Here is a 23118-nt window from a genome sequence, read left to right as displayed (position 1 = left end):
GTTCCTCAAAAATGTGTTCCTTAAAATTTGAAATTTTAGTAATTTGAGAAGCTTTGCTTTCTTCTGAGAATATTTGCTTCAGAACATTTTCTTATTATGCTATTTTTGTGTATTCTTTTACATAGTGTTGTCAGAATTGATTTGAACTTGCTGCCTTTTTCACAGCAGTCTGTCTTTGCAGTGAGCACATTGTTATCATTGTTTATAATCACTTCTGCTGTCACAGCCATCCTGTTGTGGGAGCTGAAATTTGAAATGAATTCATCTTTTCCTATTTAAAGAACTGAGAGCCTTTGTGGTAGGAGTGGTAATGACCATTTATGCAGGTGGTACCTTGGAGTATGTTTTTATCTGGATGAGCGGCTTCTTAAGTTATATTCATGAACAGCTGCATAGTAAAACTGTGAGTTTACATTATGTGAGTTAGTATGTGTGGATTGTTTGGTTGTTCTGTAAAACATAATTTGAAGCAATTTTACTGAAGTTGGAGTGCAATGGTTGCGTGCAGTTCGGGGCACATCTCCCAAGAGGCAGATGTGTATCGCTGGGATGTCTCAGCAGGCACTGCTTAGTCTGGATTGGTTATGTTGGAAAAAGTTTGAAATAGGAAATTCTGATCTACTCTGATTACTATGCTGGCGTTTTTTTCACCTTTCTTTTGGGATATAAACATTGAATTACTAAGGAGTGGAATAACTTGGGCTTTTTCTCTCTTTTCAGATGAGGGTGGCTTTTTTTTTTGTTTTGTTTCGTTTTGTTTTTGGCATTTCTGTTACTTAGTTGAGAATATTCTGTTTTGTTATAGCATATACACGAGAGCCACCAACCCTTTATTTAATCCTGATGAAAACTCCTTTCTTGTATTTTGAGCCTTGGAAGCTCAAAAGAGAGTTTAAAAATCTGCTTAACAGATCCAGAAAAATAGTGATCATTACTTTCTGATTGTCTTATATCTATAACCCAAGAAAAAACCAAACCAAACCAACCCCCCCAGAGATGCTAAGACAGTTTATCTGCTTTCAAATTGTAGCTGGTGGCTGATACTTGTAAGAGTAGGTCACCCTGAAAGTCAGCAGATGGTTCTCAAGGGAGATGCTCTGATCCTATGGCAGTAGAATATTGAGGGAATGAAAAGAGAAGCATAATCTCTGTTTTATGACTGAGCATCACTATATTCCATCAGTGTGGTGTTTGTGGTGTTCATGTGTTAGTTTTTTTTTTGTTGTTGTTCTGCTTGGACTCATCTCTTACCACCTGGCACGGCTGTGGTTGATGGCCTGCTGTGGCCCTTCCCTCTGCAAGAGTGCTGTTCTGTACATCTGGATTAGGACTAAACGCTTTTCAAGTATGGGGATGTGCTGTGTATGTTAAGAATGATTATTATGCTTTTACAGTGAATCTAAAGCTTTTCCAGAAGTTTTAAGACTTGCTCTCCTTGCTTTTAAGACTTGCTATGGTGCACGCAGGGTGATATATGTGAGGTATAAAAGTGACAGTAACTCTCTGCACCAAGTTGGCAGCATAAAAGTGTAGTTTAAGGAAAAAAAAAAAACAAACCTGCAAACTGATTTATGAGAACCATAAAGAAGCTGTGATGTACACCGAGTTTGCTTGATAATTGCAGTAGCAATTGCTGATTGACTTGCAGAACAGGAGGAGCATTCATGAACTGCTTATTTCAGTTCTCCCATATAAACCAAGGAATGGGCTTGGGGGACAACATCAGAGGAATCTCTTTTGGGGGGATGTTTGTACTGAAGTGAAGGGAAATGACTGAGGGCAGTGTGAGCAGTGGGGATGCCTTAAGCTGTCTCTTCCCTATGGAAAGCATGTGCTGGGGGGAGTGGGGAAGGCCTGGTAGGCTCCAGGGGACAGCAGAATATGAAACTAGTTATTAAGGAACCAAAGTTCTACCTTCATCCTTAGATCACTGTTCCTTGCCACCCCTCACTTGTATCACTTCAAAAAAAACCCCAGCCAAATCAATCTGTCTTTGCTATTGGTGATGGCTTTTATATTAGGCCTTTGTCTTTTAGAGTGTGGCATTTTAGAAAGTGTTCAGGAGTGGGTAAGTTGTTTTATGAACCATTTAGCTTTATAATCGAATTCTGCTGCCCTTTCATCTTGGATGGTATTGTGTATCTTTTGGATTCTCCAAGTCATTAATATGCAGATCTGTTTAAGATACTTTCTTGCAATTAATTCCTTGAAGTGAGGAGCACGATCTGGAAAAAAAAAATACTGGTCAAGAGATAGAATTTTGCTTTGCTTCATGTCTGTTACATCCTATTAGTGTTCAAGATATTTCTGAAACATACATGTTTCAGAATATTTCACAGCATGTGCTGAAACAGAAATGCCTGTTGAGTGAAGCTTTCATGAGCAGAACTGCAGTGTGTATGCATGTTCTCCAAAATCTGCTAAATGCAGGATTTAGGCACGCAGTCTAAATATTTCTTCTCAGCTAAATCGTATTATTCTGACCTTTCTAGTGGTGGCAAATGAAACGTTATATCCTCGCTTCAAATCTCTGCACAGCATATGCAAATGACTGCCTACTAGTCATTGCCTGGTCCTGACCAGGTCTTGTAGAGCTTAAGCTCCTGATTTCCTTTTTACCAAATAAAAACCACAACCAAAAAGCCCTCCAAACCAATCCTGCAATAATGGAGAAGAGATATTAGATAGCATCAAAATATGGCTGTTGATAGCAATAGAGAATTATCCTGGCAATTAGTATTCAGCTGGGGTGTAGTAGATAAAAGTTAGGAGAGGAGAGAGTTAGATAAGGGGAGAAATAACAGGTCCCAGAAAAAGCTGACTTTGAGGGAGTGGGTTATTGCATGTCTGGAAAGCCTTTGTTCAAATGACCCACATTTGAACCACTGCTTCTTAACACAGGTCAAGTGACACATCAGTTTCAGGAAAATTGAGCGTACTTGTGGACTTTGCAACAGTTCAAAAAGTTAACTGCTACATTTACCTTAGAATTGGCTCCATCTTCACTGAAAACAGTTATCAGTATAGTAATGTCAAACTGAGGTAAATTATTCTTAATGTTGTACTTTAACAGACCTAAGCTAATATATTTTCTTCACTGTTATTTGGAAAGCCTGTAATATGTTTCTGTTGCATTTTATAATAGGACTGTATTTGCAATTTTGAAGAGCTATATTTTGCATTCCTGCTTAGGTAGGTAAATGAAAATAACTTTTTTGCTAGTTAAGAAAAGTTCTGTTTTATACAGGCTGTGCAGATTTTGTTTATGTGAGTGGGTACTTTACAGGTACTTTGTGTGTGTTTGTAACAATGTATGTTTTTCATTTAGATTTATTATGTAGTGAGATTCATTTTACTAGGTATTATGGTTTGGCTTATTTGCTATAGGAATTTAAAATAGCAGTAACTGAATGATATGAAAATGTGAAACACCATTTGTTAATTATTGGTTTAGAAATTGTTACTTGTGGACCTTCAAGTCATAAGTGTTCAGCATTTCTTACTTCTATTTAGGGTATGCTTTACTTTTCAGAGTTTAGAAGCACTGTCTTTTGCATGGTTTTTTCATACACTAGGTCATACAGGTGTGATGTAAGTGGGACAGAGAGCCTCAGGAATAGCCTAAGCTTATGAAGAAAGTGCTTCTAGAGTGAGTTCTCTTGTCTGTGTAGAACTATTCTGTGTGGAAATGCTAGCGCCTGTAAAACAAGACATGAAGTCTAACCAGTTTGAATACTCTGTGTATTTGCTTTCTGGAGTAATTTTTGTATGCTTGTCTGTTGTAGTTTGGAACATGGTATTAGTCTTATCTTGGCTTATGGTGTTTACATCTAACAAGATAAAAAAGAAACCAACACTACAGAGTAACACTAAGGTTAAGGGACTAGAGGTAGAACTCAAGCAGAACAGTTTTTCTGGAGACCATGCTTTAAAGAAGCTACTGACTGAGGGAAGGCTCGTTTGATGATGTGAAGTGAATGCTTTAGCGCTTATTGCTGTTGATTTTGTTTGGTGATGAGACTGTAAAGTTGTAAAAGTGCAAATGGTTCTGAAGCCTTTGTCAGATCCATTGCTGGTGAAAAAACATTTCCAATTTGATTGCACTACATTTGAAATCTTTCCTTCTTCCACCAAAGTTGACATTTGAGCATTCTTTTTCACAAAATAATTGTACTTTAATCATATATCTGGACAGTCTTAACAATTAATTTTATGTAACTTCTGTTACTGCCAGTTACTTTAGTATGTGAAGTCTTCTAAATTTGTTATTTGAGAGAATGGCTTCTTTTATACCCCTAGGTATATTGGAATATATAAAAAATAGTCTTGTATGTTTTCCAAATCATTAAAATTGTTTGAATAGACATGGAGAAAACTCGTATTCAGCGTGTATATATAAACGTGCAGCACATATAGTTACGAAAACAAATATAAACCTGAGGCCAAAATATTGGTCTTATGGCAGGTGTAACTCAGAGGCTCTCTTCTTCAAATACCAAAAATAAATTTGATACCTTGCAACTCTTTCCAGCCCTTGGCACAGGATTTCTGTGTTTGCTCTGAATTTGGTGTGCCGTGAGTAGTTCTGCTGGCTTAAATAGAAATACTAGATGAATCAAATCGAATATACTGGCAAGCTTATTGAACGTTCCTAAGATTTTGTATTGCATTACTAAAATTTTATTACTAATTACTGATGTAAAACTAATAGCTTTGCATAAGCTATAGAGGATAAGTCATCAAGTTGGCTTCCACTGATTGTTCAAATTTGATAGTAAATGATCTGATGGTAATGCCACTTAAATGAGTAATGATAGCTGACTATTCTTCGTATAGGATGAAATAAACTTTTTAAATTTTTATGATGGAAATTTCAATACTTGTAGCATTCTAGTTGTGCGAATTGATTATAACAGATTTTTTTATGATCTTACTGTTTCTTTTCTTTAATTCCATTTCACTTATCACAATGGTAGACTTATACAAGCACTAGCAACAACTCCATGTCAGGCTCCTTGAAGCGTCTGGAAGATACTACGGCTCGATTTACAAATGCAAATTTCCAGGAAGTTTCTACACACGTTTCAAGTGGAAAAGATTCTTCAGAGGCTAGAGGGTCAGAGAGCAAAGGGAAGAAATCCGCAGGTCACAACTCGGGTCAGAGGGGAAGAAAGCCTGGTGCTGGAAGAAATCCAGGAACAACTGTGACTGCAGCTAGTCCTTTTCAGCAAGGTATTAATCGTTATGCAGTAATACTTCTTTTGCTTTGACATGAATTAGACAGACATCTCACATATTTGAAAAAGATTACATATTGAAAAGTAATTCATCCTTTATTCTCAGTAATGAGAATGTTGTTTTACTTGGGAAAACGTAACTTTTTAGAGGAATAAGTGTTTATTTTCATAACATGAAAAAGAAGGTTGTGCATCTTTAAAGGGCAAAGGTGATATTTTTGTTTACGTTGTTTAGGGTATGTTCTTTAACTGATAAAACCAGAAGTTTCGTTTCTTCTGAACAGTTATTATGGTTAACATTTAACATGAAATTGAGCCTATGGGTCTTCTGTAGCTCTGCTTTTCAATTCATTTTAGAACAAAGCTTAACTAGTGTATAGAATGTGATGACTGCTAAATAAGTCTTCAACTTACATGCTTTTAAAATACTACTTTCCTGAAAGATAGAGATGTTGCTGTGGGTTTTAATCTGATATGTGATGAGCACTTCCAAATTTGCCTAGAACATTTACAGTTTTTTTCACTTGAAATACTGGAGTGGTTTTTGTTTGAATTTTCAGAACCTGTACAATTTTCCTCTAGAATCTCGCATTTAAATAAAAAACTTGCCTAATGTTAAGTGGTGAAATAAAACTTGATATAAAACAATGCTTTATATGATTTAAATACTAACATAAGGGAATTGTAAGTAATGTTTAATGGACTACTAGTGATAAAATATTCATTTTTATAGGACTTTTTTCAGTACTTTATGTCATTATTTAGGGAGTATTTTCTTAGTAAGACAGTGGTCACCAGTTGAAGTTTTACGATATAATTCACTCCTAAAAAATTACTGAATTTCAGTGAACTAGACTGGTGTTTGTATTTCGTAAATGTGCTTATTTTTCTGCCTTGCATGTACTAACTCAGCACTGAAGTGACTGCATTCCAGATACTACAGAAACAGTGCAGTTCTATTGCAGAAAAGATCTTTATGGTTCTCTGACAATGTAAAGAAGCCTTAAAATACCAATTTTATACACTTTTCTCCACTTGCTTTCCTGTCCTTTTGAAAAATACCTCTTCTGTGGAACACCTCCTCAGCCAGGGTAAATTAAATGCAATTGCTGTTCACTTGACCTATGTCAGACCCCTGATTTAGGTAGAATGGCAAAGAAGATTGCAGGCGTAGCGTAAATGTGATCACAGCATGTTTTATCATCTGCCTTCTTAAACACACATAAAAGTGTGTTTAAAAAAAAACAAAAACCAACACAAAACAACTTGCTCTGTCATATGTTTGTTGAGGCTTCAAAACACAAGAGATATCATAAGTGTTTTAAAACAGAAGTTGTTATTCTCCTTTTATTAATTTTTACCTTATTTGTGCCCCAAAATGAGTGATAGGAGATTCAGATCCACAAGAATAAAGATCAGCAGTAGAAATGAGTTCTTTTAAAAATAAGTTCTGTGTCTTTTGGTATCACTTTTTCGTAAAGTCTTTGCACTTCAAAGTTTTGTATTTTAAAATAACAATCTTTTCCATGAATTTTCATCAGCTGTACAAAAAAAATAAAATTGTTACTTTTTTTTTTTCCTTTTTAGGAAGCTTTTTGGGCACTCCTGGGAGCATAAAGTCATCTTCTGGAAGTTCAGTTCAGTCTCCCCAGGATTTTTTGAGTTTTACAGAAACAGATCTACGAAGTGACAGTTTCACTCATTCTCAACAGGCTTCATCAACCAAAGATGTACATAAAGGAGAGACTGGAAGTCAAGAGGGAGGTGTCAACTGTTTCACTTCCTTAATTGGTCTCCCCTCATCATCAGCTGTTTCCCAATCTAAAAACTTTGACAGCTCACCTGGAGACATAAGTAATTCAAGCCTTACTTCTACAGCATACAAAAGAGCTCAAACTTCTGGAATAGAAGAGGAAACTGTAACAGAGAAGAAACGGAAAGGAAATAAGCAAAATAAACATGGGCCTGGTAGACCCAAAGGAAATAAAAGTCAAGAAAGTATTTCCCATCTTTCAGTTTCTTCTGCTTCCCCAACTTCATCTGTGGCATCTGCTGCAGGAAGTGTGACAAGCTCTGGTCTTCAAAAATCTCCAACTTTGCTCAGGAATGGAAGTTTACAAAGTCTTAGTGTTGGCTCATCTCCAGTGGGTTCAGGTAGGCATTCAATGGATTTGTTTTCTTATCTCTGAAGACATCTGTTATTTTAGCCTTAATTCTGAGTATGCTTTTCATGAACAGAGTATCATTTCAGTTATCTGGAAAGTTGTATTAGTGGAGAAAAAAAAAAAAAGTCAGATTTAAAACATAGTGTTTGAAAGAGTAAGTTTTGTTCCATATATAGGTGTCACTTTGTTGTAGTTGGCTGTAATAGATTGACATATATAATGATCTGTATACTATATAAATGAAAATTTTGAGGCTTAGGGGGAAAAATAAATTGCATGAAAATAGTTTATCTGGAAATTGTGTGAAAGGTTCAGCTAACTTGAGCGAGTATACAGACTATATAATCTGTATGTTTTTGTTGCATAGAGAAAACAAAATCAGAACTCAGGCAGTCAGCTGTGCTGAATATCCCTCAATTTCTGATTTTCTTTTTCAGTTTAGCTCGATTAAAAATCAAAACGTATATATGGAGATATTACCAGTTTAAACATGTAAGAGGTTATTCTGAATCTGAACTCCTGTTCACTCAGATGATAATTTCATGACCCTGTGTGCTTTTTAGCAGTTGAAATTGACTGGTTTGTTCTTCCTCTGTTCTAAATGTCTGTACAATTTGGGCTGTGAGAGGCTTTCTGTTTTCAGTAATCCGATGTGTAGAATGATGTTCCAAATACTGTACCAAAGTCTGTCCTGTTCTGAAGTTTCCCTTGAGGCCTTTGTATTTACATAAAAATAATAGTGAAGTGAGGCTCACTAATTTGTCATTTTTGTTGTTGTAGTGGATTTTTCTTTTTTTGTGTGTGTGTGTGCTTTGTTTTCAATTTTTGAGAAGGAAGAAAAAATGTTGTAATTGAGGTAACAGATGGAAGTACGAGATCTTGTTTTGAAGAAAATGACCTGTGTTTCCTTGCCTTGTATTTGTCTGACAATATTTTGGTCCTGTCAGCTCCTAGTACAGGCCTTTCTCTTGCCATATCTGTGCTTGCTTTCTTTGCCCTCTTTGAGATCTCATTGATGATAATGTTAAATATGATGTGTAAAAATCTTTGAAATACATGGATAGATAAACCTTGTTGATTTTACTAAATTTATCATGATATGGAGCATATAATTTTGCCTTTGTTGAACGTACTTAAAATCTAGCCACCCAGCATCCTGAGGTAGGCCTGTTCTCTGAAATAGTGATATTGTATGAAGGTGTTGAAGAAACACACATATAAACAAGCGAGCACCTCCTCACCCCCAAGAAGAAAAAAAAAAAGGAAAGCCACAAAACTAGAAAACTTAAAGAAACAAAACCAGATGGGAAATCTGAGCTTGGAAATTCATCCATTAGCTTATGGGCATATTGTTTTAATGTACTCTTTCTCCCCTTTCCCCCCTTTCTTTTGGTGGTAATGCTTCTTTCCTCACTTCATCATAAGCATTTTCTGGGTTTAGTGGACCATTTAAAACATTGTTACAATGCAGAAAGGTGTATCAGTATTATCACAAGCATACATCTTCTCATGTATGATACGCTGATTTTTCTCTTCCTTTAAGATGTCTCTGTTTTGTCTGGTAGCAGAATAGGTCAGATAAGTGAATCAAAGCTATTTCACTGTAATGTATTGTAAATATATAAGGAATATAGAGAAAGTCGAGGCAAAAAGCTTGTAGTGATTCTTAATTGGAGTTGTTATTTCAAAGAAGCAGAATCAGGAGTGAGTTAGAGCATATTAACTGAGAATTTGAAGTACGTTTTCAAGAATTTCCAGGGTGTTTTTTTTTTTTTTTTTTAGGTTCCTTCAGGGTTGTTTGTTTGGTTGGTTGGTTTTTTTAGATTCCTTCAGGAACTGCAGTTATTTTTTTGGAAGGTTAATTACCTTCTGGAATTCCTTTGTCACAGTCGAGAGAACCTTAGTATTTCCTACATTTTTATCTCCACATCGGTTATATTCTGTTCTTGTCCAGTTGTCTGTAAGCTCTGGCTAGGAATACCAGAGTAGTTTTTACAGTAAAAACACCTATCCAGTGTTGCACTTCAGTATAGTATTGTTTGAAATTCTGACTTAGAAACAGTGAATGTTTTTTGGCACAGGCCTCTTTGGGCTTATCTTACGCCTTATATAGTCAAATTTTCAGCTTTGTATAGGAGTTTGACTATGCTGGAGCATTCAGTAATATATTTCATTCTTTCTCATCTGCTGCAAGCAATGATGATGCCTCTGCTGGGCATTTTGCCTCTGTGCTAGGAGATGATCTTACTTTAAGGTCATCATCTTACTGGTGATGTAAGAGAATGTTGAGCTTTTGAGTAGATAAGTGACTCATTGAGATTGAGGCCCTCAGAACTTGTGGCTAGGTCTTTAAGAAGTTTCGTTTAAATTCCCCTGTAGTCTTTGACTTACAAGCTGAATCTATTGGGGGATAGCTAAAATTATTCTGAAGCAATTTGTGCTATTATCGGCAAGAAATTTACTGTGTTAAAAAGCTTGTTTGTATTGTAGATAGAATCAGATAGAAAGGACAAATTGTTACTAATAGGTATACATGACTTTTAGGACTATGCAGACTATGTAGGAAACAGACAAGGCCCTGTTTTGTCCACAGTTCATGTTGAGATATTAAAAAAAAAAAAGAAGCCACTCTCATCCCTGTGATACTCATTTTAAAAAGTGATATAAAAGCTACATTCCTTTAAATTTTTCCATAGATAATGCAAGTATCAAAGTACTATATTTAATAGTGGTAATTATTTCCACCTAAAAAATAAATGTGGGAAAGTTGAGAAGAGATGTACAGAGAACACAGTTGTTCAGATGTCCTTTTTCGAAGAGAGTCTTAAGCACGTTGATAGACTGAAATATCTTTGAGAATGTTTCAGTTCACAGAAATGGTTCGTAGTCGTTACGCTGAAAGAATTGGTAACTTCTGATCAAGAACTTTGCATTGGTCATTGTGTGACAGAAAAATAAAAATATGGGCACAGAGCAGTTAGTTAGCTGGGCTGCTGCTGGCCAAAGGTGCTCAGCCATTCCTGCTGGATGTCTCTTGGCTTCTTGGCTCTGTTGTTGTGCATCAGCTGCAAATCTTTCAAAATTATAGAAGTAGTGTTTTGAAACAAAACTCGATTTAAAAAAAAAAAAAAGGAAAAGGAAAAGGACAGCTTTCTTTTCATAAAGAGCTGTAGAAAAAAATTTTGAGTGAAAGCAGATACAAGGGCTTTCAGAAGTGATTTTGCTTCCCAAAGAGGGGAAGGTAAATTATACTAACTAAGGTTTGGATTGCATGTCAGGCTGCTTAGACCAGCTTATATCAGAGAAGTTCTTGACAGCTGTGGGAGTGAGATTTTACCTGACCAGTTAATTGCTGTATGAGAACATAAGTGTCCATCAGGTTAAAACAGAAGTTTTGAAGATTAAATACTTGAAACTGGACTCCTAAATTATGGTGTGACTCTGGGTGTTGGTTTCTAGTTACATTGCAAAACGTATCATACCTCTATACATTTATTTAAGATGATATTATACTCACTGTGCTCTGGTAATCTGCAGCAAGTGGTATATTTAAATTGGTTATGTACATTTAATGCATTTTGGATTTTAAAAAAGAATGGTTTTGGTTGTTTTTTATTTCTGAAAAAGGCATTAATATTTTTTAAGTAGCTTCACAGAAAGATGTAATTTGTGAGTTACCATTTGAAATTGTTTTTATCCAAACTTTGCAAATCTACCCAAATAAGGATTTCATTATGATTAAAATAAATTCTGTAGGTCTAGATATTTACCTATAACAAACTATTTGCAAGATTGGCAGCTAAAGATGATGTTTGTGCAACAGTGCAGTATTTGTAGGACTACTTTGTTACTTTTGTCTGTACTAGCGGAGAAGCATAAAAGCTGGCTAATTGCTGAATGTTTTCCAAATACAGCTACAAATCTTTAGTGTTTGGTGGGAGGATTTTTTTCTAAGAAGTCTTACCATTGTTTTGGTAAACTGTACTCTTTAGTTAAACTTCACATGTAAGCTTGGAATCTGCCTTGTATATAGTTTGGTTTAGGCTTGAATTCTTATTAAAAACTCGTTTATTTTATGTGTGGGTAATGAAGGTAAGCAACACAGTATAGCTGAGAACTGGCTGGCAGTGTTGCTGTTGTTGTTGTGTCATGCACAAAATAGTCTGCTCTTCCAGAAGTTGAATATCTTTGTAGATACAGCAAATATGTGATGTGAACATTATTATATTAAAAAACAACAACTAAAACTAGTGAGAGTTTTAGTTTTGTGCTTGAGTTACGTTAGTTCTTCAGCTTGTTTTGTAAGGCTAAGAATTAGACCTTATTAGAGGGGAATAGAAAGACATTGGAACAAGTAAGATTCCTTTTATATCAGATGTCTTCGAAGGACTTGGTATTTGCTTTAGACATGTATGTCTTTTGTGGAAGATCAAGTAAATCTTAAACGAAGGTCTGTTGCTGTGTGGAAACTGCTGTGAGCTATAGGAGTTGTTTCTTGTAAAGTCTAGTTCCAAGGATCTTTAAAAATTAAGCTTCTGAAACTCCTTCATTTTATATCATTTTGTAAATATCTGTATTTTTAAAAATTAAAATGTACAACTTTGAGTGTGAACATTTTTCAGCATCTGGACTCAATTTACCAGAGTACAGCATTCCTTGTAAGTCAAATGCGAGATAGCCATCAGTCTTTTAACTCCATAAAATCTGTTAAAGGTGACAGGAGAACATAAAAAGTGTGCGGGCGGGGGCAGGGAAAGATGAGGCTTGACTGTAAAAGTGGCCATGGTTTGGGTTTTTTTGTTTACTCTGCCTTGAAAGTTGTACTTTTCAGATATTGAAGACTTTCAGGTCTTTTAAAGAAAGCGCATGTAGCTGAAAACAAGTAAGTGGTGTATTTGCAGTGGTTTTGTACTGCAATGACTATCCAGTTCATATGGTGAAAGTTCTGTTGTAGTTGATTTTTCCAGTTGGAGGTGATAGCATTATAGTCAGATTTTTAAAATCAGAAGGAATTTTACCCGGTGGTTAAGTATTACATTTATTAGATGTGAAGAGAAGAGCCCCAGTATCAGAAGTTAAATTGGGTGAAAGTTGTTTCAGGATTAAGATCAGAATGACTACCTTCTGTGTAAGAGGCTGATGTCCAGAGCCTGTAGTAGATTATCCTAATCCTTTCTGAGACTATAAAGTTTTAAAAGAAAATGCAAACAAAGCTAAAAACCAATGCCAGTTAGACCTATAAATTAATACAGTAGTGTACTGAAGACCAGATACCTTAAAATAATTGAGGTTTTAATTGAGAGTCTTTGAATGAAGACAAATCCATTAAGACTTGCTGTGGACAGAATCCTGCTTTGATGTATGGCATCTCCCAGAAGCCCTGCCCTGTTTTTAAACAGACAGACCAAGTATGTTATTATCAACTCCCCATTTCCCTGTACTTCCTTGTAATTCAAATAATTTATGTTACTCTTACCAGGTTGACTGAGAGTGAAACATCTAAGCACTAAGCCTCTTGAATGTCCCAATAGCTTGTGCTGTTGTGTGGTAATGTGTGTGTAGTTTGGTATGATGTTGGGGCATGTATACTGAAGAAAATCTTGCTCTGTAGTGAAATACTGAGGCTTCTCTGAAAGTAATGCCCCCTATTTTATTATGTTGCCTTATGATGTCAGAGGCAGATGTAGATACGACAGCAGGGGTGGAACCTTCTCTCCAGTATTCCATTACACTTTGTTGCCATGTGACAGATGGCAGCAGAGGGGCATCTGACATAGAAGTGTGGATGAAGCAAAGGGTTGGAATTTAATTTCTCCATGATGAAAAAAATGCCATCCACTGATATTCGACACTGAATGTTTATGGAAACCCAAGTGTGAATTTGAGCACAGTGAGGTGGTGAGTAGTACATTTTAACAGTGGTGGCAGCATTGTGAAAGACAAGCCACGTACTGGATGGCCATTCACAACTGTTACACCAAAAAAATGAAGAGCATCTTGATGGGCTCATCCATGTGTATCAGCCAGTTACGACCAGGAATCTGTGTATGGAATTGAATATTAGCTTCAAAATGTTGAAAATGATAAAATGATTTTGGCAGTGTTGAATTATCAAAAGTTTGCACCAGGTGGGCCTTGCAAATGCTCAAACAGGAACAAAAGGTACAACATGCACAAGTTTGTCAGGATATGTTGAACCACTGTGAGGCTGAAGGTAACGGTTTCTTACATTGCATCGTTACTGGTGGCAAACTGTGGTGTTACCATGATAAGCCAGAGTCAAAACAGCAGTCCATGGAGTGGCAACATGTGAAATCCTCTAGTGGTTTAACCCCAGAGGGGGCTTAGTGTCACACAGTTGTTTACTCACTCTCCCTCTTTCCAGCGAGATAGGAAGAGAATAAAAAAAAAACAATGTAGAACTTGTGCATTGAGATAAAATTATTTACTAAGATAGATGAAAGAAAAAAGATAGTAGTTATGACTATATGTATGTGTGTATATATATGAATGTGTATAACAAGAAGTGCACAAGCAGTTGCTCACCACTCACTGACAGATGCCCACCTAGCCCCCAGTGAGAGGTAAAGAGCCAGATAGATTCCCATCCTCTTCAAAACTACCCTTCTGCATGATGTGCCTGATATCCTGTGGTATGGAATATCCTTTTGGCCAGTTTAAGTCAGTTGTCCTGATTCTCTGCCCTTGCAACCCGTCATTAGTATGAGCTGAGAAACTGGAACAGCCTCGGCTCTGTCCAGCTCTGCTTAGAATAACTTTAAAACAACTGTGTGTTATAAACTTTGCTTTGGTTTTAGAAGAAAAGCATAGCATCATGCCACACGCTGAAAAAAAAAAACAATTCTGTTCCAGCTGAAACTAAGACAATTCCCTGCTGAAAAACAAGATGCATCCCTCAGTGGTCAAAGGGATGTGCACTGTCTTTTGTGATAGGGAAGAGATGATCTTTCTGGATTTCCTGGAACACAGACAAACCACAAACTTTGCTAGATTGTGATGCTGACTAAGTAGAAGGTTCGAACTTCCAGTATCGGGCCGGAGAGGACTGTTTCTCTTGCAAGAGAATAATGCCAGGCCCCATGCCAGCTTGAAGGCCAGCACACTGCCAGTCTTAGCTGGTCTGTCCTACCACACTCGCTGAATAGTCTGGATTTGGCACTGTAGAATCCAGTGTCTATCCAGATATAATGATTTGGCTTAGCCATACTGAGTGCATTTTAACTGTATGTCAGTTCCTGATGCTTTACAAATGTTACTTCAGCTTGTTGCTTAAAATCTGCAGGATCCTTGTGATGATTCATCTGGATGTGAGCTCGTTTTAAGTAAATCTCCCTAACATAAATAAAATGCATGGAATTGTCTAGATAGACCTACAGTGTATTTCCAGAAGATTATTCAAATAAACCTTTCTTTCGGGAGCATTAGGCATGATTTCAAAAATGCTGTAGGAGTTCTGTATACAAGTATGCTGTATGCAGGAAGTATACTGTCAAAATACTTAGCAAAGTTTGTGTAAGAGCTTGTGTGGTAGGAGCACAAGACATAGTAAGTGAAACAACCTATCACGTACTGTTGGAAAAGCTGCTTTATTTCCAATCCTGATCTGGACTTCGGAGTGGAATTTTTGTCAATTTGAATTCAACTGGGACTTAACTAGTTTAGACGTAAACTCACCACTTTGTATGACTCTTATCATACTTTTAATTTTTATTCAGCTTTTGATTAGCAATCCTTTTTTGATGTCAGTTCTTGTAAATAACCTATGCTGTCTGCAAGAAGGCCATAAGAATAATATATATAAAAAAAGAAGCTATTAATTTTGAGAGTGGTCTAGCTTGCTGTGTGTTTTTATGAGGAAAAATATTTATGCAGCGGTGCAGTGTATTTTATGAAAAATAAAAATGAATACATCCTGAGGAGATTTCTTGTTAGACTAAGTGACTTGAAGTAACTAGAATTTTAAAATCCAAAACAGTGAAGTCTCTCTGGTCTCTAGAGCTATACAGCTCTAAGAATTTTAATGTAGGAGAGATTCATGAAAAGTGTAAATGGAGCTCAAGAATATCAGTGTGGGTCTGAGGACTGTGCATGTGTAGTCTTCTCATATTGTTTGTACTTGACAACGTGACTTTTTTTTATACCTATTTTCCATTGCTTATTTTGCACATTTATGAGAAGATTTTCTGGATAAGAATGACTAGAATTTTCAAGTATATTCTTAGACCGAAAAGCTACCCATAAGTCATTAATGTAATTTGCTTTCATATAAAAATCCCAAATGGAGATTTAAAAGAAGAAAAAAGTTTGTGGGAACTGTCACAGACTAATTCCTAATCTGAAGGATTCAGTGGTTTGTTTGGGCAAATAACATTCTTTTGGAGGACCTTTACTTTTGTATGCAAAAACAATTCTCTTAAGCAGTAAAAGGACAGCAATGCAGATGAATGTATTAATAATATACAGTCAATTCTAATGTATTTTGAAATGATTAAGCTGGAAGTAGCAAAGTCTTCCTGACATTGTGAAGAGCATTGATTCTGAGGAATGATAGCTATGAGTTCTAAAGCAAACAGTAAGAATAGGGTGAGGCTTTCAAAGGAAGGATTCAGCCATGACTGAGAAGGAAGTTCATAAGGGAGCAGAGATGGGAAATGGAGAAGTGAATTAAGAATTTTAAGCGTACTTGCCATATGATTACTGTTCACCATTCCTAACCTTTCTTGGCAATCAGCATATTGGAGTTCAGTGGCTTGGCTGTGATTGCTGAAGAAAGCTGGGTGGCTTGGGTAGTTCTTCAATGAGGGAAAGTCAGGGAAGGGTAGCTGCCAGTAGAAGCTGTTACACAAGGAACCCAGACAGAAGCTCTTTTTCATCTGTCCTCTACCAATGCCTGGTTTGGGAGTAGTGGTAGAGGAACAGTTTTTCTGTTCTTTTTGGAGTTTGGGGGAGCCTAGGATGGGCTTTATTAGTCATGTTGGACGGGAGGTACAGAGAGCACTGATCTGGTGTTGGCCATGACAGGGTGCAGTCTGCATACGGATGGTTTATCTGAAAGGAATTGGGTTAAACAGAACATGTTCTTGCTAGGATTCCTTACATCTCACCTGTAGGCTGAATATCAGTGACTGTTCTTCTCTTCCCCATATTTGTCTAAATTTTTTGTTACCATTTATGCTGTTAATAACTGAATTTAAGTGACAAGTAAACTTGATATCTGCGTGCTGTAAGGAGGTGTAGTGTCTTTCTACTTCCTTCAAGGAATCTTAAGTATTTAAAGAAAAAAAAGTTTCAAAGCGGAGACCAAAATTAATCTTTCTAGGACATACTTATTTCATCGTAACATATGCTTATCATGAAAATCTCATTCTGATAAGCACAGTACAAGACTGTTAAATTCTAATGTGTGTCCTGGAAATGGTACTGTTCTTTTAAGGATTTACTATACTATGAATGTTAAAATAACTTTTTTTCCCATGTTTAATAGTTGCAGTTGGAAGGAATTATACTGCAGCTTGTTTGTCTCACTTTGTCTTTAGTTATGTCCATGAGTTGCCAGGCAGCTACTCGTGTTAACCGTAGTGCTGACTGGCTGTTTTGTCAGCTCTTCAACTGCATCTCTTCCTAATTTGTCCATAAAGTATGTATCTTGTAGTAGTAAATTATTCACTGGGGAATATCTAGTGCATTCTGCTTGGAAACTCTAAGAAAGATCTGAGTGATGTTTGGGAACACAATGCATGTGACAGTTTAGTAGTCCCTGTGCTGTGTAGTTCTAGAGAAACAAAACCCAAAGTGTAGCTCCAGGCAATCCTGAGTGTCCTCGTGTAAGAAAAATAATAATTAAAAAAAACCATCACTTTAAATTTGAAAGAGGATTTTGTTAGTATGGAAAGATTGAGCATAACTGGAACAAATTGATGGCATTGTAATCAAATAAAGACTTTTGCAGAGTAGGTGTGGGTGAAATGATTCAGCTTGTAAGGGTAGCAGACAGCTGTTGCATCATGTCCTCTACACCTGAGGCAGAATTAGGCCCAACAATTTAATTTGTATGAACATAGTAGAGCCATATTAGCTCTGTGCATTTTTGCAATATAGATAGATTTCTTTTTGGCCATGTTAAAGCAGCAGTTTAGTAGTTTTCATTTTTAAGTGTATTGTGCCGTGTTACTGGCTCTTTGAAAACTGTTGTCAGGGTTGATTGAAATGACTCATTTCATTTTTATCAGATTCATCAGTTTTCAAAAAGAAACAAAAATCCCGATTTTTGTATGTTGTGTTTTTTTCTCTACAAAAAAGTTACTTTTTGAAGTCATTTTATTTTACATTATAGGCTTGGTCTGTAATGCTAATGTGGCAATTACAGTATTGCTACTTTCTTATAGTAACTCCAGATACAAGGAAATTTTCTAACCTTACTCTTGTGTTTTTTCCATAGAGGTACCTTTGACTAGTTATTCAAGTTCAGGCAGTATGGAAAAAAGCAATGATTTTTTAAAAATTAGTGTTGTGGTTTTCTTGAATCAAGACCAAAAGTTAAAATTGTCTTAATTTCAATCAGGATTATTATATTAAAGTTGTTGTGGGGAAAATAAAGAAGAGAAAAATAAAAGACGTAAAAGTCGGTCACCCTGTTAGATGATGAACATTTTTAATGTCAGACCACAGGAACTGGTGCATCTAGGAAGTTCACCCATGGAAACATGGCAGAGATTTTACTACTCTCTGGCATCCTGTCATCTTGTCTAAACAGACGTAGGTGCTGAGCGCCTTGTAATGATGTGGAAAAAGTGAAACAGTAAATGGAAAAGAAAATGGTTTTGTAGTCATGAGGTTGTTATTCTGAAGTATGAATAAAATGGTGGTGTTAGTGGGAGAGGAGTGCCATCAACACAGCTGCTTTCTCGTAACTGGGCATCCAGGTGTTGGATCACCACATAGGGTGAACTGCAGCGACTGCTGGCAGAGGGTTTGAGTGTGTCCATGGTCACTTCATGGTCAGAGACGTGCAGTTCTCTAGATGGCAAAAAAACAAAAACAAAAACAAAACCCTTGGAGAAAAGTTCATGTGGATGTCTTCTTTGTTTTGCCATTGGTTGGAGTTTTTCCTCTCTGTTCATCTTGAGTTCTTCCTCAGTGACCTCCCCAAGACCGGGGGAGATGGCTGTTTTGTGTTAAACTTCACGATTGCAGAGTTGGGCTCAGTGAAGCAGAAGGATGCCTCGTGATTAAAATTAGCACGTCAGCTTCAGTTTAAGTTTCCAAATTTGTTGTGGACAATGAAATTAAAATCAGTCTTTTGCTGGGGAGACTGAATGTGACTAGGGCGTATTTGACTTTTTATTTGTAATGGTAGCTTTAGAATGCAGCTAATTGGCACGTGCTGGAACGTTCTTATTATACCAGACGTTTAAAAGCTAACAAACACTGACAAAAGAAGTATGAGTAAAAAATTACAGTGGGTAGAAATAAATCCATTTTACAATTTGAGCTGCTGTAAATGATCAGAGCTCTAATACAAGAAAGATGTATTCAGGTATATTATTGTTCACTGAAATTCCTGTCTATACATATATTCTTTTGTGTGTCTGTTAAACATGATCTTAACATGAAGCCCTTTTTCTCCTAACTCAAAAGCTTTCTCGAAGTTGATGAATACCATACATAATGGTAAGTTATATTAGAATCTTTTTCTGAGATTCATTTATCCCAAAGGGTAGCCTTTTGTAGAAAATCCTGATTGAAGGTCTGCATATTCTATTGATTGGGTGAAATACAGGTCTGCAGTGAGTCAATTGTTCAGTACTTGAGTGAAAACTTTGTAGATTGTCTGCAGGAGCCTGATAGGTCAATAGTTCTTCAGTTCTCTTTTTATGATCTTTTTGTATGTGCGCAGTAAAATGATAACAGTTTTATTCTAGTTCTAAGATTCTTTTCTTTAATTTTGTGAATAGTGTTTTTAGTTCTTCTTCTGTGCTCCATTCATAGGTGTGTTATAGTGGTATCTGCCTCAGGAATTCTCTCACTTACCTTCCTGACTACTTAAATTACTACGAGTAATGCATGTGAAGGTATCCTTGTTTTGTCCATTCTTTGTTCTGGCAGCCCAGTCCTGCCATTTGTGTCACTGGTAACGGTGCTATCAATTTCAGAGGTGGCAATATCGAATCTTTAACGTATCTGATTGCAGTTTCCCTCTAGTATTCGGTATTGACTTTGTGTCCCTAGTTGTGTATTCACTCATAGCTTGTGGAAATGAAATATGTCTTATTAAATTTACTTTTTCAAGGCTTTTGTTCATTTATAGGAAACAATGATAGCTATATTCACAAGCTACTGAAAGATTCAGTGGGAATATTTACAGTTAAAATGATCTCGTGAGGATAGTTTTAAAGATGATCGAGTGTATTTCTCAGTGCTGTATTTAAATGATGGCAGGCAATCTAGTAATGAACTTTGGAGTTCTTTTTTTCAATCAATATCAGCCATATAGAATGATTTTCTTATTGTTGTACATGTATGTGGGAAAAGCAGTGCTGTATTCATTGTAAATTCTATCAGTGTGGAGTGCAGTGTATCCAAAAGAAATTAAGTGTTTAAACTTTGCACGTTGAAATTCTTTGCATCTTAAGCTAGCATTCAATAAGATTTTATAGGACTTCTGCTTTTCGCACTGCTGGAGGCATGGATTATATGTTAGGCAGATGTCTGTAGTGCTAGGGCTCTTTAAAAATAAAGAAATAAATAAGTTGTAGTCTACGTGTCATGAGAAACACTGAAATTTCTCTAGGTTTGCTTTGCTATAGTAAAACAGGTTTAGCTTTTTCCCTTTTGATATAGGGTTTCCCTCTCACTCTCCCAGGTGTACAGTGCTCTGAACCAGCTTTGAGATGAAGGAAAGCAAGCTCACCATTTTTCTGAACAAAAATAAAACATCTGAAGGGTATCTGAGAAAGTGTGCTGAATTTGGACTTGGTGAGTTTCTGCTGTTTTATAAGCAGAGCTTTTTTGCTATTTAATGTTGAAGAGGTATAAGTTCACAATGAAGTGCAGAATAAAAATAGATGGAACACCATTTGTCATTACTTCTTTCCACATTACAATATTTTAAAAAACTGATTGTGTATTCCTAGCACTAGTGTAGAAGTTCAAAGAGCATAGATGGAAAGTGGTTACTTAATATTGTAAATATTAAATAAGCTTTCCTGTCAAGCATTAAACAGTGCTTTGTAGAAACACGTTGTAGGACAGAGTAACGTTACCTATGTGTGTAGGACAGAGTAACATTACCTATGTGTTTGTTTTAGAACAGGACTGGGTTTATCATCTCATCTGCCTGGTGTGCAAGGCGGGGGGGGGGTGCATGTGTGTGTTATTTACCTTCCCGTGTTTCCCTCAGTAAGATTTTGAAGTTGCTTACTTCCTTCCTTCTCCAACCTCATTTTGCAGGAATGTTTTGCATATTCTTCTTTTGGCAGAAATGTGTATAGGAATGAAAACAATGGGGGTAGGTAGAGTACCAAGGTAGAGACCAAGTACAGTACAGTAAGGAGAGATTGTGGTGTGTGTACAGGATGAAAAGAAGATACTAAAACTTGTGATAAGATTGTGAGTCAGGTGATGCTGAGGACGTCTGGGTTGTCTGTAAGAGTTTCGAAGGAGATGATGTGTCAGGAATTCATTTTTATTGCACTGAGTTTCCTGGCTGCACATGGGCAAGAAAGTACCAAAAAGAAGAAAAAAAGAGAGTTTGGTTTTGAGTAGAGACAAATACAGGTTTGAAACAGAGAAGTTCATTTGATAGCTGTGCTTCATATGAAGGTGATGGTTGAAGTTAATGAGTTGAATTTGATGCTGACCAAGAGTAAAGGAGAAAAGATAATCGCAAAAGGCTTGAACACGTGAGAAAGTGTCAATTAAAAAGAAGGAATAGAAAATGGAGTCACAGCTTGCATGACTCTCAATAAAAATACCTCTTGGTAGAGGAGAATGAGGATATGTGAAGTGGTGCACCGCAGTTTCACCAGAAAGAGACAGTTCTTTGGTTCTTGGTCTTGGTTTTGGTAGATTTCCAAGGCCAGGTTTTGTTTTTGTTTTTTAAATAAATATATATATGTTGTTTAAAAAGTCCTGGAAAAATTCAGTTGAGAGATTTGGAGATTGCACTGCTATTCACTGTGTGATAACTTTGTGCTTTGTCTTACTCTGGACAGTCAAACTTTTTTATTTGACCTTGAAGTCTCATCTATTCTGCATCATCTTTTATCACTGGAAAGCAGAGGAGGTAATGCGGGCATACACGTCTGTTGGGGATTTTAGAGCATACTAAAGACTATGGGTAGTGATGACCTGACAGTTGTAATTTCATGTTAGAGCTAGCTGTAAATTGTAATGGTTGGTTGTAGGCTTTCTCTGGCTACTTTTGTCCTTACTTGTTAAGTCTGCTCTCTGTTTTATTTCTTGTTCCTCTTCCTGTTTTCAGGTCTGTTTTCACGTGTTCCATCTTACGCTGTTTTTTGTGTCACAGTGTTGGCAGGTATAGCACAGAACAGACAGCAGTCAAGCTGCTTCTAGCACTGTGATAATCTTTAGAAGATAGTGTGTTTGCAAATGTAGTTTTTAGCACTGCACACTTGGCCTCAACATAAATGCTGGCAAAATTTAATATATAGGATATAATATTTTTTTGAAGAGGACAGATTACATCCGAGGAATGTAATCTACTACTCTAGTGTAACTTACTACTGTAGGCTATGGTATTTAAAGGAGTTAAATACTCTATATTCTGTTAATAGTGGAGAGGAATTGACTTTTCTAGCACTAAGATAGATTCCTGTCAGACTAGTTTGAAGCTATGGTAGGTTTTCAGGAATATTAAGCTAACATTTAAAGCTCTCCCTTAGGTTCTCTCTCAAGTTAGATCACAAATGTCATGTTCCTACTTGGGAATACTTGTTTCGTGGAGCTAATACTACTTTTAGTATAGACCATTTTAGAGTAACTTAAACTTTTATGTCTTGGATTACCATGATAAAAGCGAACATATAAATAAAAGTTATAGATTTTATTTATCAATTATTTCTCAGTATCTGTTTTTTTTGTTGTTGTTGTTGTTTTGTTTTGTTTTTGTTTTACTTTGTTTTCCTTGCAAAGATCTTTCAGTGCTTTTACATACTTTGGAATTCATGTCTTTTCTGTATTCCTGAGGGTATTGTATCACATCTGACTTGGAGCTCTGCATCTTACTGATCTTTTTCTACAAGAGTAACTTTAAAAAAAAAAAAAAAAAAAGTTAGAATCATACTAGAATAAAGATTAAATTCTTAATGTGTTTTATTCTATAAAGCTGAATTAGTTGTAAATGTGAACCTTAAGCCGACTGTTATGAAGCATCTCAAAGATTTATTCTGGAAAATCAGAACATCTAGAGGTTCATGATTACAAAGCAAATAAATAATTAAGAACCTTTTCTTTAGAGTGATCTCTGCTAATGCTTTAATTGAGGCTATTTTTGTATATTTTTGTGCTATCATAGCACTAAAGTGAATAGGGAAAGAAAATTACGATATAGGAGGAAAAGCCTGTGTAAAATTAGCATGACTTGTGCTATTAACTAGTGTTTCTGTGCAAGAATAAAGGCCAAATCAATACTGCTCTAAAATTAGTAATCACTTTATTATCTCAGAATTTTGCAC

General features: G+C 36.2%; 1 protein-coding gene across 4 annotated transcripts in view; it reads left to right on the top strand.

Moving 5' to 3' along the window:
• MLLT10 (MLLT10 histone lysine methyltransferase DOT1L cofactor) overlaps positions 1 to 23118 on the top strand; it is a 94496-nt gene that overhangs the window by 31588 nt on the left and 39790 nt on the right. For all 4 annotated transcript variants that reach the window (XM_019616435.2, XM_019616434.2, XM_019616433.2 and 1 more), the window contains 2 exons: positions 4977 to 5232; positions 6825 to 7391. In XM_019616435.2, the coding sequence (XP_019471980.1) occupies positions 4977 to 5232; positions 6825 to 7391 (823 nt within the window). The remainder of the gene's footprint in view (positions 1 to 4976; positions 5233 to 6824; positions 7392 to 23118) is intronic.

This window comes from Meleagris gallopavo, chromosome 6 (assembly GCF_000146605.3).
Source record: "Meleagris gallopavo isolate NT-WF06-2002-E0010 breed Aviagen turkey brand Nicholas breeding stock chromosome 6, Turkey_5.1, whole genome shotgun sequence".
NCBI classification, from domain to species: domain Eukaryota; kingdom Metazoa; phylum Chordata; class Aves; order Galliformes; family Phasianidae; genus Meleagris; species Meleagris gallopavo.
Note: the sequence above shows the minus strand (reverse complement) of the source record. Positions and strands in the feature narration are given on the sequence as shown.